Raw genomic sequence first — 16,570 nt, forward strand, 5'->3', positions numbered from 1 at the left:
ATGGGCCTCTGAAACATCAGGGCATCTTGGAAGGGATGCAACATAGATGAGCTCATGATCGAGGGGTAGACCTGAACATGGAGGCTATTTCACAGGTTATCCATCAGTGTGAAACATGCTGCCGTCAAGCGAGCCACACAAGTGAAGCCTTCTTGGAGTGGAGTGCGTTACTGGGCTTCCACTATGGCGAAGCCTGGCAAATTGATTACATTGGGCCATTGCCAAGGACACACCAAGGCAAGAGTTATATCCTCACCATGGTAGAGGCCACAACTGGCTGGCTGGAAATGTACCCAGTAAACCATGCCACCACCCAGAACATGATTTCAGGTCTTGAAAGACACATTTTGTGGTGACATGGAACCCCAGACAGAATTTGGTCAGACAATGGGACTCATTTTCAAAATAATCTTATAAACTCCTAGGCAAAGAGACATGGAATTAAGTGGATATATAACATTCCCTATCATCCACAGGCCTCTGGGAAGATTGAAAGCTATAACGGGCCGCTAAAAACTGTGTTAAGGGTGTTAGGTAATGAGGACATGGAAGCACTGGGATGCAAACTTGGCAGAAGCCACTTGGTTAGTCAACACTAGGGGATCTGCTAACTGCCCTCGTCCTGCCCAAACTAAGCCCTTAGACACTGTGGGAGGAGACAAAGTCCCTGCACTACACACAGGGAAGTGGCTGGGGAAGTCAGTGTGGATTTCTTCCCCCATGGGAAAAGGCAAACCCATTTGTGGGATTGTCTTTGCCCAAGGACCTGGGTGTACTTGGTGGGTGATGCGGGAGGATGGGAAGACTCGGTGTGTACCTCAAGGAGATTCAACCTTTGAGTAAGAATAACCTATAGTGTAAGTTGCATGTTACAGAAGGTAAAGCAGCAGGAGGGACATGAACTGACAAAGAATGAATTTTGCAAGGAGCAAGAAGAATGCGATGATGAACAGGGATGGTGGCAGTGTCTAACCATGAACCATCAAGTGTACTATTTTTCCTGTCCTGACCCCACATCCTGATGGAATGGAGACCACCTGGAGGGATGTGAAAGGATAGGCAATAGTTGTTAATAAAATGTATGTTTGGTGTAGAGATAGTTTAAGCATCCTAGTAATGAGATCATATATATTATATGGGATCTGAGCATGACGCAAATGGTATGGAATAAGGGGTAGAGATTGTATTGGGTCTGACCAAGGTAAAGTTCATAGCCCTTACAGTGCTATGCTTTGCATTGGTAGCTGGAAGGGTGTTGATAACAGACCAGTGTTTTTGCTACTGCTGAGCAGCGCTGTCCCTCTGATATTCCTTCCCCCATCAAAGGGGATGGGAGTGGGCAAGATCCTGGGAGGGGACACAACCAGGCCAGCTAACCCAAATTGGCCAAAGGGATATTCCATACCATATGACATCAGCTCAGATATATAAGCTATATGGACATGCCCTGGCTGTGTGCACTGGCACCCAGAAATCCTGTGTGCTGGGCTGATTCCACAGTGTGGGCAGCAGGGGAGGAGGGAATTCTTCCCCTCTGCTCTGGTAAGACCCTACCTGCAGTTCTGCCTCCAGCTCTAGGGTCCCCAGCACAGAAAGGACATAGACCTGTTAGAGCAAGTTCAGAGGAGGCACCAAGATGATCAGAGGGATGGAGCATCTTTCTGTCTTGGAGTGAGTTATTACGATTGTATATTTCCTGATCCTCTGCTTTGTGCCCAAAAAATGGTTGCTGTATCTTTAAGGCAAGGGACTGGATGTGTGTGGGGCTGGGGGTGGGGAGAGCCCCTGTTTCGGTGCAGGCTTTTTTAAAAGCCTTGCTGACCAGGTTTTCCATGGCTCAGTGGATATCGTGAGAGGTGTAAGCTTGGCCTGGAACCTAGGGGGGTTGGGGGTGGGGCTTGGGGCTCTCTCGCTCTCTTCTGGTTTGGGATTGAGGTGGTGGCCACAAGGAGACACAGTGAGTACATCTGACTTGAAACATTGTTGCCCTCTCTTTTTCTTCCTGGCACCACTTCCCTGTTGTTCGGGAGCCCAGAGCCAGCACATGTGGTGCCACCTGGGACTGGCACCATGCCTCACCGGACCCTGGCCTGCAGTGTGGTGGCTGTGACTACACCTGTGTGTTAGGCTTCAGGACTTTGTTTTGCTGCAGATTCTACACTCTGAGTCTGCTCGTTTTTTCCCTGTTTCTCAGCCATTTGGGGGTCCAGAGCCAACGTGTGGGGTGCTGCCAGGACTGGGGCTGCCCCCACCGGGCCACTTCTCTGCACAGTAGCCTGACATTGCTACCAAGCCCTGCCCACCGCCCCAGAATGTGCCAGCTCACAGTGGGGGTACCAGAACCAACTGCTGCCCGTGAGCTTTGCAAAAGGAGCAATCTCCTGTCCTCCTCTTTGCTCGAGCTCCCACCACCACCACCTGAAGATGTTGCCAAGCTTGTGTCAGAGCGCCCCCTGAAGCCACAGAGGGCAGCCTCTCTGCCCTGCTAGGAGCAAACAGTGCCCCCTGCCGGTTGTGGTTGCAACTACACCCAAGGGAAAAATTAACAGGCAGGAAAACTTGTTATTGTTTTTGTTGTTTGTTCTGATTTATATTTATAGTTAATTTGCCGGTAAAGAAATGTTATTCCTTTCCCCATAATTTTGCCTGGAAACCCTGTAATTTTGAAGTGATAATTTGGAGGGAGGGGATCATCTTTTCCATTCCGTGAAGATTCCTACCTTCCTTGGCAGACATCTGTCTTTTAAACTGAGACACTTGGCTATGAAAAACTGAGAGAATTGGGATTGTTCAGCCTGGAGAAGAGAGGCTCCAGCATGACCTAATTGTGACCTTCCAGGTCCTAAAGGGAGCTGACAAGAAAGATGGAGAGAGACTATTTTCAAGGGCCTGGAGTGAGAGGACAAGGGGGAATGGCTTAAAATTGAAAATAAGTAGGTTTAGATTAGATATTAGGAAAAACTCTGCTGTAAGGAGGGTGAGGCCCTGGCACAGGTTACCCAGAGAAGCTGTGGCTGTCCCATCCCTGGAAGTGCTCAAGGCCAGGTTGGACAGGGCTTGGAACAACCTGGTCTAGTGGAAGGCACTCATGGCAGGAAGGGCTGGAATGAGATGAGCTTCAAGGTCCCTTCCAATCCAGGCCATTCTATGATTTTATGAATATCACAGAACAAAACTCACACCACAAACCTTCACCTGCTCTGCAATCTCATTACATTTAAAGAGTTACTTGAAGCGAGGCACTGCCCAGTTAAGGACAGATTTATTCTATTTTTACCCAAATTCTTCAACAATCTTCATATTCTGCCTAAAGTATCTGAAACTGACAATTCAAAGACAGCAGTGGCAATATTCAAAGGCCAAAAAGACATTGAGTGACTTCTTGCACAGTGCAAAACAATGCAGTGACTTCAGCAGCAGCAGCAATGGAAAACAGAGAGCGTATCAGCCTGCCTCTAGCTTCAGAAGTACACTGGTGAGCTGGTAACTGAACTCCTCTGCTAAAGGTGACAACTTGCTTCTCTTCCCCTGGGGTGTCATTAAACTATGAGTTTATAAAATCTCACTTAAATAAGACTAAAGAGGGAGGGTTCTTGACCTGATCTAACAATTAATTTTTTTCCATTTACGAGAACAGGCCAGATTTCACTTGCCAATCATAAGTAACTCACAGGACAGAAATTCTGATCTAAGAGAGTCCAATATTTTGTTGGACCTTTATAATCCTGCAGCCACAGGAAGTGATTGCCCAAAATAAATATTTTTTAACCCAAAGACACTCGTAATAACACAGTGACTTCTATTTGCCCAGTATGTAAGAAATACCAGGGAATTCACCCATAACCATAAAGCTGCCATATCATTGTTTAGATTGGGTTTAGAGAAATATAGTAAGGTTGTTGGGATTTTTTGTTTGGGTGTCTTTCTTTTTTTCTCCTCCAGAAATACAAAGGCAGGCATTTATCAAATGAACTTCTTGGGATCATTTATTCATGGTATGTAGATAGAGTCCATTTATTCACTCCCATGGAATATGTTATTTGCAGTTCAAAGTACACTACCTGTGAAACATATTTTGCATTCATGAGGAATGACAAAGACCTTGATGAATTTTTCTCAAGAAGTTTGTATAATCCACATAAAAATTACTTCAATTACAGAGTTTTCAGACATGGGCTGATTAATTTGGCTGCTTCAAGCCCATCACTGGAACAGGAAGTAATTAGATTCCATGTGTGGTACTTGCATCAATACATATTTAGAATGTACTCTGCACCTCTTGTGATATGCTAAGTTGCTTCATCCCCAAAATCCTTCTGTCACAACAGCAATGAATATACTGTTATATTTGGCTTATTCTGTTAATCCAATCCTCCACAAACTTCTCTGAAAAGACTTTTGTTAGGTAGCTTGCATTTGGCTTGGTCATAACAGAGAAACACTCCGGGCTTCACAGGGAAGAAGGGTTTGCCAAAGAGTTTTCATAAATGCAACTTTTAAGGGGCTATTTGGAGTACATTTGATGCAGTGTCATATACAGATACAAAGAAGTTCCAATTAAAAGGCTTTTGCAACAGCAAGCTGGAAAATAAATAAGACTGCTACCCTCTATTAAATTCTTACTGATGATTCATGACTGATATATCAAATAATGTCTGAAAGATCAGGACAACATATATTTTACATTCAGAGAGCTATCTATATAATATTCAGTGCCTATTCAGATAGCACAGACTTTTCAGTGACATGAAAAAATAGCATCTTAACCTCCCATATTACACAGAAGAAACCCAAGCAGTTTTGGACTCAAAAGATACTGTTCAAAGAGGCAGATTTTACAGTAACAAGTCTACTATAGTCACAAGAAATGTTTTGCTGAGCTAATTAACAAAAAAAAATGAAATCAGATGAGATGTCAAGAGGAAGGGGGTACTTTATGCCTAATGTATTATTAGGCATTCGCTCATATGTTCTGTTAGTAAAAGAAACTCTTTAAAATATATATTCCACTGAGAAGCTCATGGTTTAGATCATATTTCAACAGAAACATTTACTAGCAGAATTGTGAAAACAAGAGCATGTCATGGCAGCTCCTCAGTTTGGTACTTTCCAAGAAAAAAACATGCTTTAAGAAATTATTTGAAAGTAATATTTTAGGATTTAATAGACTGAAAAGAGAAGCTTTCTGGTTTTAGGCATCTATTTTTAACCACCTCAATCCCTCAAAGTTTATATCAATGTAAAACAAACAAACAAACAAAAAAACCCCCAGCATTTTAGCTGCAACTACAAGCAAAGTATTTCTAGCACTCAGGACTCATGCATTTTCTTCAGCATGTTTTCTATTTTCTATTTCCCCAAAATATGTAAAACCTCAAAATGCTAGACCCAAAGCCACAAGAACAGGACCATATCAGTGTTCTTACCTGTGTGCTTTCGGAGGTGCTCTTTAAAATGTCCAAAGTGATCAAACTGCTTATCACAGTATTGGCATATATGTATTTTCTTGCCAGGTCTTTGCTTCTTGCTAGAACCACCTTCATCAAGGTGGTGACAGGTGAGGTGTTGTTTCAAAGCACTCTCTCGTAGGTAGCTTTTATTGCATAGATCACACTTGTAACTCTCAGCAGAGTGTGTTTTCATGTGTTCCTTAAAATGGTAAAACAATTTAAATGAACGGTTACATTTTTCACAGTGGAATAGATTCTTCACATGCGACACTTGAAGTTCCACAAGTTCAATATCTTCTACCTGTTTGCATGAGGGATCAGTTGCACCACCTTCTTCTTGAACCTGGCATTTTGTCTCTCCTTGACGATATTTACTGGTGATATCTGCCAAAAGAGCCAAAGCAGATTCATCTGATGTACCTGTTGTATGTATGTACTTTATAGATTGCTCTGCAGAAGCTACTTCAAGTGTTTCGATGCTGTCATCTTCCACTTCAATCGTCCCTTCAGCAATCTCAACCTCAATTTCAACAGGCTCTGATTCTGCAGATGGCAGTGCTTCTGTGATAACATTAGATGTTTCAGCAATCTTCCTCTTTTTTGCTTTATTTTTACCTTGTCTTTGATTTGATTCTAAGGGTGATGAATTTTCTTTGTTCCTGCAAAACATTTACATAAACATAGTTAGGATCCATAAGCACTTACATAATTCCTGCCTGACACTGAGCTTCTGCATTAAACACTAGCTAGATGTTTCTCAGAGAAGCTGAATGATGAGTGGCCAGATAACCTGCACCTATTTCAGATGTTAATTTGTCCTTAATCTATACTCCTTAGAGCTGTAAAACAGCACAGTTAAAGTTGTGGAGCCTTTAACATAAGGTTATTAAAGTGTTTTAAATGGCTCAATTTGAATGATACAAAGCACCTATCAAGAAGAAAGGCCAGTTAGCCTAATGGCATAGGTTTATACAAGAAATGCAAAATGCTGTATTTTGGCCTGCCTACTCAGAAATAAGATTCAAGTTCTTCCTACACTATTCACCTCTCAAGCTCTGGAGTGCATGAAACTGCCTGCAGCACTTAGAGCTTCTTACAAAACACTACAGCTGTGACTTCACACAATGATTATTATAACACCTTGTACTTTAGAAAAACACACAGCTAACAGTTGAAGTAAAAAAGAAAAACGTCACTGGGATGTGAAAAGAGTATTTTAATTTAATTTATCTGGGCTTAAGCACAGCTTCCAGCTCTGTTCTTCTTTTCCTTGCACCATAAATCCAAAACCCCCTTCCTCCAAGATGTCAGAGATAGCATCCCATCTCAAACATGGACAGAGCTGACTGGGTGTCTCAGTCTGGAGACAAATTCTAGGAGAAAAATGCTGTAAAATGAGTTTTCTCTCTAAAAAGAGAGGGCTTCAATAACTCCCATTTCTTCTGCCAATGAGAGAAATGGATACCAGGGGATGAAAGTGAAACAAACCTGGAAAACTGTTTATTAACAAAGCAAGATACCCACAAAGCACAGGAAAAAAAAAGAAAATTGAACTTTACACCCCACTCCCACCTTGCTGCGTGGCTGAGAGGCAAAGATGGCGACTGCCCTTTGTCAGTGGAGGAGAAAAGAGTTCACAAAGCAGCAGGGAACCTGCTAGATTTCTGGTGTGGGTCTTCTCCTCTCAGCCAGCAAAGTTGGTGCAGTTTAATGTCCCTTCTTGGGCTGTCTCGGTCTTTCCGGGGTTCAGACCAGCCAGGGCCACCCCACAGGCTCCTCAGGCAGGAGAAAAAAAACCAAACCACAAACCCAAAAAAAACCTGCCGAAAGGATTTGCCAGTGAAAAGCCTCCAGGCCAGGGGGAGGGGAAAAAACGAGAAAAAAACCCAGAAGCTTCTTGCCTAAGTTGGCGAAAATTAATCCAGCAAACAAGTCAATTAAGTAACAATCCGTATAGGCACCAACCACTTCTGAGAGAGATAGCTTGAACAGAGCGCCGCGCATGAGTCCAAGGCTCCCTGCCCCACCCTCCGGGTCCATCTTAAAACTACAGAAGTTTTTTTCTGGGCATAAAGCAGATAGGGAATAAAGCATCATCATAAAATCACCCCAAGACACTGGGGCAATGCTTTCAAGTCACACACTCATGATTATCCACAGCACTTACATGCTGAAGGTTTAAATACTGATTATCAGTTTTGAAAATGAGTGGCTATCTTCCCCTCAAATCAGACTGCAATCAGAGTACTTTGTACCTTTACCTTCCTTTGCATCCTGATAAATCCTTTTATGTAACCTACTCCCTATCACTTTCAGGTTTTCTAGTAATAGGGGTGATAAGGTTTTTCTCCAGTTTTGGTATGTCATAGAGTAGAAATGTGTGACTAATGACCTAATGCAGGATACAGCTTATTAAACTGCACTTTACTATATTCAGACACAGGAAGACACAGCAGCTAAACTTAAGTTTCATCTAGGACATATTTCTGATGCCTAGAATGTGACAGTTACTTTGCACATTACTGCAAGGAGCTCCAGGAACACATACAAAAATAATAATCTGCTCAGCAAAGAGGAGACTACTGTCCTTGAGTACACTGTGTGGCTCAGGTGTGGAACTGAATGAGGATACACACATAGAATACACTGTACCTCAAGGAATAACAGCTAGTTGTTTTCTTTCAAGTCTAGATTATGTGCTGTGCAACTCTTTGATGCATTACACAAATGGTTAGTTTTATAATAACCTCTACTTTAGCTGAAGTTTCTGATGCTTGCCCCTTTTAATCAAAGCTCAGCTAGAGGCACTGTATTGCAATTTGTCCCCTTCCTACTATGAAGGAGAGAACTGAGACTGAGTGGTACTCAAGTTTGTTTTTCTAACTGAAAACGCCTGCCCAAAAATCTATGAACAATGGAAATAATTCTAAGAATAGACTGGCTTGCACCATGTGTGTGTTAAGCCAAACATTTATTTCCTTGTAACATAAGAATTACAGCATTTACTAGTGCTGCATAACCAACAAACATTTTACATTAGTGGGAATTAATTGCAGACTAGACAGTTTAGCTTGACGGACTGATCTGAATCCTGGTTAAACAGCTCTACCAGTGTACAGAGACTCTAAGTGATACCAATTAAAACACAGTTTTTCAATTTCAAGTGTCTTAAATTTCTCAAACAGACAGCAATGGTCTGCTTTTCCCTAAATGAAAAAAAAAAAGTTCTTTTGGTAATACCATGTTTAATCTCAATAATGTCAAAAAAGGGTATTGTTGGGGTTGGAGAGTAGAACTAGAAATGCACAGTTCTATATTTTCTATCAAAAAAACCCAACATAGTTATTCAGCTCTGCTACCAATCAACAGAATAACTTGATTCCAAAAAATAAAAAAAACACTGATGTTGAAAAACAAGTTTCCAGGGTACCATGTCATGGAAGTTTTGTTTGTTTGGCTACTAGAGGAACTCCATGTCAGAGCCACTCTCCTTAGCTTAGTGTGTCTATGAGTAGATAAAGAAGAAACAACAGTCTTTCCTTAGCCTGAACACAAAGACCTTTCAGCATTCTAGAAGAGAAAGCAAGGATAACTGTAATGCTGGGAGTTATTTATTGCCACTCCCCCTGCTTCATGACAGAAGAACAGTATAGCATACAGAAGAAATGAGAACGTGACAGCACTTTGTGAAAGAGAAAGAAGGGGAAGAAAAATAGCATGATGGGAATGGCACCTGCTTTTCTCAGGTTGGAGTTTGGTAATGAATTACAGTTCCTTGTACTGGATAAAAGGTGCTAGAGCAATATTTGATTAAGTACTGATCCCATATAAAACCAATTATAACAACTACATTTGTTCAAGAAGTTTGAGACACTAAATTTGCAACAATAACCTTTAAAATCACTGCCTATTCTCTTGAAAGCAGAAAGCTGCATGAAATCAAAGGAGTATTTCAAACTTGTTAATGTGGTCTAATTACCTGAAAGATATCATCACTGTACAGCCAGCTGTCAATCAGGTGCGGGCAGTCAGTATAGAAGCCTGGTATTAGTTATCACAAAGTCACAGCCCTAAAATATCTGCAACATTTACCAGCCATGTCACTTGTCATCGAGTTCTAGCCCAAAGAATGTGACATTTATTTGTTTAGCTTGTATAATTTTGACCCCTATCTTATAGTAGAAGAGTATACAATACCACATGAGTTTAGGAGGTTTCAGGATAAAGAAGAGCACTGGAAAATACTGGCAGCTCTCATACAAGGATTCTTAAGACTCTACATTTCAGTGTTGGGAAGAAAAAGGCTTATGTGTTTACCTGATTTCAAGTGCTTTGATAGCTTCTAACATCTGTAGATACTCAGCTGCTTTCCAAACATCATTTGCTTCTTCCTCACCTTGGACCATTAGTTTTGCTGTATAGGTGAACTCAATTAGGTGACGAAATGCCATGTTACTTACACCTGTTTACAAGCAAGAAAAACAGTCTCTTTTAACACTTCCTCAGTCTTTCAAACTTGCCTGCTCACAGTACTCCAATAGCCAGTTTCAAGAAGATGCCACCCTTGAAAGGCTCACATTGGAATAAAAAGTACTATAAAAACAGGTGAATGTGGAACAACTACAGTCATTCCATGACAAAGATAAAAAGGATAAGATGGACAAAAAGCTACTTGTATAAAATAAAAAAGTTCAAATTTAAACATAAAAATATGATCTCTCTCAAGAGATCTCTGAGCAGCAAGTTATTAGAGGCTGCGTTGCTCCAGGAAATTTTTTACCTACTAGGAAGGTATTGCTCCACATCTATCCTGTTCTTCCATCCCGGTAAAGGTATGTTTTTTATTTTTAATTTTTCTTCAGGGGAAGTTTTTTTTTCAGTGGCAACAGCTACCTGTACTGGTTTTGGTTGGGACAGATTTAAATTTCTTCACTGTAGCTAGCATGGGGCTATGTTTTGGATCTGTGCTCAGTCATAGAATGGTTTGGGTTGGAAGGGACCTTAAAGATCATCTCGTTTCAACCCTCTGCCATGGGCAGAGATACCTTCCACTAAACCAGGTTGTTCCAAACTCCATCCAGCCTGGGCTTGAACACTTCCAGGGATGAAAAATCCACAACTTCTCTGGGCAACCTGCGCAGGGTCTCGTTACCCTCACAGGAAAGAATTTTTTCCTAATATCTAATCTAAACCTACTGTCTGCCAGTGTGAAGCCATTCCTTCTTGTCTTTTCACTCCAGACCTTTGTAAATAGTCTCTCTCCATCTTTCCCGTAGACTCCCTTCAGGTAGTGGAAGGCCCCAATTAGGTCACCCTGAAGCTTTTCTTCTCCAGGCTGAACAATCCCAATTCTCCTAGCCTTTCCTCATAGCAGAGGTGCTCCAGCCCTCTGATCATCTTGGTGGCCTCCTCTGGACTTGCTCCAAGAGGTCGATGTCCTTCCTGTGCTGAAACAGTGTTGATAACACACTGCTGTTTCAGTTACTGCTGAGCAACGCTTTACACAGATCCAAGGCCTTTTCTGCTTCTCAGATTGGCCTGACAGTGAGCGGTCTGGGGGTGTGTGGGCAGTTGGTAGGAGACACAGCCAGGACAGGTGACTCCAACTGACCAAAGGAATATTCCAAAACATATGACATCATGCTCAGTATATAAAATGTGTGTGGGAGGCAGGTAGAGGGGCCACTGCTAGGGGATTGGCTGGGCACTGGTCAGTTGGTAGCAAGCAGCTGTTTTAATTTGCATCACTTGTCTTCCTTGGGTTTCTCCCCTCTTTTTTTCTCTTTCACTTATAATTTTCACAAAATTACTATTTATTTTTAATTATTAAACTGGTTTTATCTCAATCCACAAGTTCCTTTCTCACTTTTACACTTCTGATTCTCCCCCCCATCCCACTGGTGGAAAATGAGCCAGCCTGGCTCTGTGGTGCTTAGTTGCCAGTCAGGGTTAAACCACAACATTACCTCACAACTCAAGAGCTGATATCTAGAAAACTAATCAATATGATCAAGCATGCATTTAAGCCCATACCAGTGATACTACATTCATTTTGAGCATGAGCACACAACTCTGAAGGTTTTAATTTGCATGAATCAGACTACCTTCAATCTCCACCAAGGGCTCCTGAGTGAAATCTTGGAAGAATTTGTAGAAGAACTGGCTACAGGCAGCAAGAACAGCCTTATGAGCTTTGAAATGGTGACCTACAAAGAGAGAGAAAAAATTTGGTTTAGGATAACACCTTCTTCACTCATAGTGCAGAATAAGTGCAGACGCAGAGAACAGCTGCAGAATCACCCAGTCTACAAATCTATTCCAGCAGCTCATAGTTACTTAGCATGTCTCTTTGTAACATGGGATACCACTGCAGCTAGCCTGTCCTATCTTATGCAGATCCTTGCAGACATCAGTGACCTTGTTGAAGCTCTTCAATTCAGTCAGCTAAAGGACTCACGCAAGAGTGCTTCTCTTTTCAAATATTTAAGTTGTGGGAAATTCCTGTTCAAACTTTTTCCTGTGTGTCTTGGGCTCAGTTCTCAGATTTTATCCAAGCTTGTTGTGGTTTGACACAGGCCAAATGCCAAGCACCCATGAAAGCTGTTCGCTCATCTTCTCTTGTTCTCAGTTGGGCAGAGAAGAGGGAAAAAAATTAACAAAGGGCTCATGAGCTGAGATGATGTATTGGTTTTGCATGACCTGGTTTTTGGTAGCAGGGGGCCACAGAGGTGGCTCCTGTGGGAAGCTGCTGGAAGCTCTCACCATGTCCAGCAGAGCCAATCCCTGATAGCTCTGAAAATGGACATGCTGCTGGCCAAACCTGGGCCAATGAGAGAGGTTGGTAATGCCTCTATGATGATATATTTAAGAAGAAAATCAAAGCAAAGTCACACAGTTTTCTTCTAGTCAGAGAAGAGGAGGAGGTGAGAACATGTGAGGGAAAACAACATGGTGACACCAAGGTCAGTGGAGAAGGAGGTGGAGGAGGTGCTCCAGGTGCTGGAGCCAAGATTCCTCTGCAGGCCGTGGTGAAGACCATGGTGATGCAGGCTGTCCCCCTGCAGCCCATGGGTCCACGGGGGATGCAGAGATCCACCTGCAGCTCATGAAGGAGGTGCTCACACCAGAGTGGGTGGATGCCTGGAGGAGGCTGTGATCCAGTGGAAGACCCAGTGGAGAGAGAGGGCCCTTGCTTCCAGGCTGGAGCAGCCTGTCTTTGGAGGACTGCACCCTGTGAAGAGTGACCCACGTCACAGCAGTTTTGGGAGGATTGATTGCCCGTCGGGGGGATTCACATTGCAGTAGGTGCAGTAAGACTGCTGCCCATTAGATTGGACCCATGCTGGAGAAGTTAATGGGGAACTGTCTCCCGTGGGAGGGACCCCATGATCTCACAGGGGAAGGACTCCTCTCCCGGAGCAGCAGGAAAAAGTCTCTGTAATGAACTGATCCAAAAACTCCCATGCCCTGTCTGTCTGCACTGTCAGTAAGGGCTGGGGGGAAAAGGTGTTTTAAGGGCTTATTTTACTTCTCATTATCCTCCTCTGATTCTGTTAGTAATAAATTCACTTTGTACCTCTAAGCTGAGCCTGTTTTGCCCTAGGAGTGTTTTTCTCCTAGTCCTTATCTCAACTCATGAACCCTTCATTAATTTTTTTTCTCTCCTCTGCTCAGCTGTGGCAGCAGAGGGTGAGTGAGTGACTCTCATGGTTGCCTGGTGTTGGGCCAATGTCAATCCACTACAGATGAGGACTGGGAGAAAACATTCCAAGGGCAAAACAGATTCAAATTTAAAGGTATAAGGTAAAATTATTATTAACAGAGTCAGAGGAGGATAATGAGAAGTGAAATAAGACTTTGAAACACCTTTTTTCCCTCCCAACCCCTCCCTCTTTCCCACCAACAGTGCAGGGAGACAGGGCGTGGGGATTTTGGTCAGTTTGTCACCCAAGACCTTTTTCTGTTCACTCGGGGAGAGGAGTCTTTCCTCTGCTATGCTGTGGGGTCCCTCCCACGGGAGACAGTTCTCTGTGAACTTCTCCAGCATGGCTCCAATCTCATGAGCAGCAGTCCTGCCAAAATTCCTGCAGTTTTAGTCCCTGTCACAGGCAAACAGTCTTTCTGAAACTGCTGCAGCATGGGTCACTAATTCACAGGGTTCAGTCTTCTAAGGATAGGCTGCTCTAGTTTGGAAGCAAGAGCCTTCTCTCTCTTTATCTGTGGAAGCACGGGCCCACTCTATTCAGGTCTCCTACTAGATCACAGCTTTCTCCAGCATCCACCCGCTCCAGCGTGAGTACTTCTTTCATGGGCTGTGAGTGGATCTCTGCATCCCCCGTGTACTTCATGGGCTGCAGAGGAACAGATTACTTTACCAGTCCTCACCACAGCCTGCAGAGGAATCTTGGCTCTGGGGCTTGGAGCACCTCCTCCCCCTCTTTTTTTCCACTGACCTTGGTACCGCCATATTGTTTTCCCTCACATGTCCTCACTTCCTCCTCTTTTTTGACTAGAAGAAAAACTGCTGTCCATAAGTACCATTGCCAACAAGTTCCACCAATTCAAAGATTCCTGCAGGATCCCACAGTGCCAAAAGGTCAATCTTGTTTAGGTTCTGCACTGGTGAGTTGCTCGCCATGTTTGCGGCCAGGAGGCTCTGCTGCCACTATGTGGGCAGTGGCAGCTGCTGGCACTGGTGCTATTTAACACCTCTCTTCATGCGGGGCGCTGGGAAGGAGAAGCCACTGCCGCCACTCCTGCCCTTCTTCTCACGGCACAGCTAGCTACAGGGGGCCAGCTAGGAGCAGCCAGGCAGGCAAGTCTCACCACAGGCTGCACCAAGATGGCAGCGGCTACGGCACCTCACCACCCCTGGAAAAACTGCACACACACAGTTTTGATTTTCTTCACAAATATGTCATTACAGAGGCATTACCAACCTCTCTAATTGGGCCAGCAGCATGTCAATCTTCAGAGCCATCAGGGATTGGCTCTGTCGGACATGGTGGAAGCTTCTAGCAGCTTCTCACGGAAGCTATTTCTGTGGCCCTCCTCTGCTACCAAAATCTAGGCTGTGCAAAATCAACACAAAGCTCTCCTCAGATTTTGCTGCTCTTACATATGGATGTATTTAATCATCATTTCTGCCATCATAAAGATCCCTGCAAAACAAAATTGGTTTAGCTCTATTCTTCCTGTTTTCCAGACTGTGTATTCTCATCATGGTGTTGCCTTCTCCCTGGTCCAGGCATGAACATCCAGAAGGCTCCATGGGACGGAGGAAGGAGAACCAACATGTATTAGAACTACACAGCTGCACAAGAAAACAGTTTTGAGCTCAATACACGGATTTGGTAATACTAGAGCAGGAACAAACATTCAGGATAAGTTTTGTGCAAGTGCTGTCAGTGAAACTATGGTGATTCCAAATAATGATTTTTTTCTTCATTTGCTTACTTTTTTCTAATCCAGGATCTGTAGGTCCCTTTTCTTTCAAGTGAATTCTTGCTATCCTTGTAAGGATCAGGTGGTACTCCTTTAGCTAGGTCTGTCCTAGTGGACACTGCCTATCTTCACTGAAGTGCTCATCCGTTCTAAAACATGCTTGGGATAAGAAGCAGTCTTGGGAGACCTATCAGACACCACCTTTTCTAATGAGATAATAAGCATTTGCATCTCCATCTTCCCTTTAAACTAATACTTATGTCTTTAGAACACATAGAAAAAGATAAGTGAGTTGTTCTACCCTATTTTAACTATAGATTAAAATAGTAGGCAGATACCCAAGAAGCAAGAAGTCGACCTTATTTCAAGCTGGTTTTTATTTTTTTTTTTTCTTTTTAAATAATCAACCAATATTTGTACAACTTCAGCCCCTTGTTCGGAAGGGGCTCCCTCCTCTCCCCCTCTACTCTGCTCTCGTGAAACCCCACCTGGAGCACTGCATCCAGGTCTAGAGTCCTCAGCACAAGAATAATGTGGACTTGTTATAGCGGGTCCAGAGGAGGCCACAAAGATGCTCACAGGGTTGAAACACCTCTCCTATGAAGACAGGCAGAGAGAATTGGAGCTATTCAGCCTGGAAAAGAAAGTGCTTTGAGGAGACCCTAGAGCACCTTCCAATGCCTAAAGGGGGCTTAAAAAAAGAGTGACTTTTTACATGGGCAGATAGTGATAGGACAAGTGGGAATGGTTTTAAACTAAAAGAGGGGAGATTTAGATTAGATGTCAAGAAGAAATTCTTCCTTGCAAGAGTGGTGAGGCCCTGGCACAGGTTGACCAGAGAAACTGTGGCTGTCCCATCCCTGAAGTGTTCAAGGCTAGGTTGGATGGGGCTGGAAGCAACCTGGTCTAATGGAAGGTGTCCCTGCCCATGGCAGGGGGTTAGAACCAGATGAGCTTTAAGGTCCCTTTTAGCCCAGGCCATTCTGGGATTCTATTAAAAGCAGAAACAAAATTATTAATCTCTGCTGGAGACTGTTCAGCCCAAGATTAATAACTGAAACTGCAAGCAACTCACACACCAATACAGAGCCAAGAATGTTAGCAGCCCAGTTTGACAGTTGACCCATGACAAACCCAACAGCTTCCCAGCACAGCTTTCATAATTCTGTGGGTACCAACTGGTTCTCAAGTGTATACATACCATCAACAATCAGTGTGATATCTGTAAACTGGTCCTGCTCACGTTGTTCATTGAGTCTATCCAAAATAACTTTATAGTGTTCAGGGAATTCCTGGATACATTCCATAATTTCTTCAGCTTCCATGGCAAAAAGATTAGTCTGCAAAAGATGTGGTAGGACAGTAAGAATACTGCGCCACTTAGAAAGTACTATGCACAGTCAGCTTATTACACAGACATGAACTAACTAGCACTTTTCAGAAACTAAAAAAACAATGGAAACATCCAACTGTCTTGGTAACAGGTTTACCTGATTTTAGCTGTCAGGTAGGAAACATGAGGGTTAATGAAGTATGGCTTTATTTATACACAGTTTATAAACAGTTTTTTTCACTTTCCTCCAAGAAATTCCTTTCGTTGGGGGGAGGGAGTGCCAAGACCTGCCTTCTTCAGAGGAGACAATTTCAGAACGTTTCCTCCTAACTTGTCTCAAACC

General features: G+C 43.2%; 1 protein-coding gene across 2 annotated transcripts in view; it reads right to left on the bottom strand.

The window, feature by feature from the left end:
• The window catches only part of LOC135460658 (zinc finger protein 131-like), a 31,129-nt gene extending 14,907 nt beyond the window's left edge, over positions 1-16,222 (bottom strand). The window contains exons 1-5 of one of the 2 annotated variants that reach the window (XM_064737564.1): positions 16,096-16,222; positions 11,555-11,656; positions 9,768-9,912; positions 5,752-6,109; positions 5,427-5,649 (exon numbers count right to left, since the gene is read on the bottom strand). In XM_064737564.1, coding sequence (XP_064593634.1) covers positions 5,427-5,649; positions 5,752-6,109; positions 9,768-9,912; positions 11,555-11,656; positions 16,096-16,219 — 952 coding nt within the window. In that variant the 5' untranslated portion in view covers positions 16,220-16,222. Of the gene's footprint in view, positions 1-5,426; positions 6,110-9,767; positions 9,913-11,554; positions 11,657-16,095 lie in introns of both variants that reach the window. The other variant, XM_064737563.1, reaches the window with a different exon arrangement.
• Between the last annotated feature and the right edge of the window lie 348 nt (positions 16,223-16,570).

The sequence above is a fragment of the Zonotrichia leucophrys genome, unplaced genomic scaffold (assembly GCF_028769735.1).
Source record: "Zonotrichia leucophrys gambelii isolate GWCS_2022_RI unplaced genomic scaffold, RI_Zleu_2.0 Scaffold_79_212424, whole genome shotgun sequence".
NCBI classification, from domain to species: Eukaryota; Metazoa; Chordata; class Aves; order Passeriformes; family Passerellidae; genus Zonotrichia; species Zonotrichia leucophrys.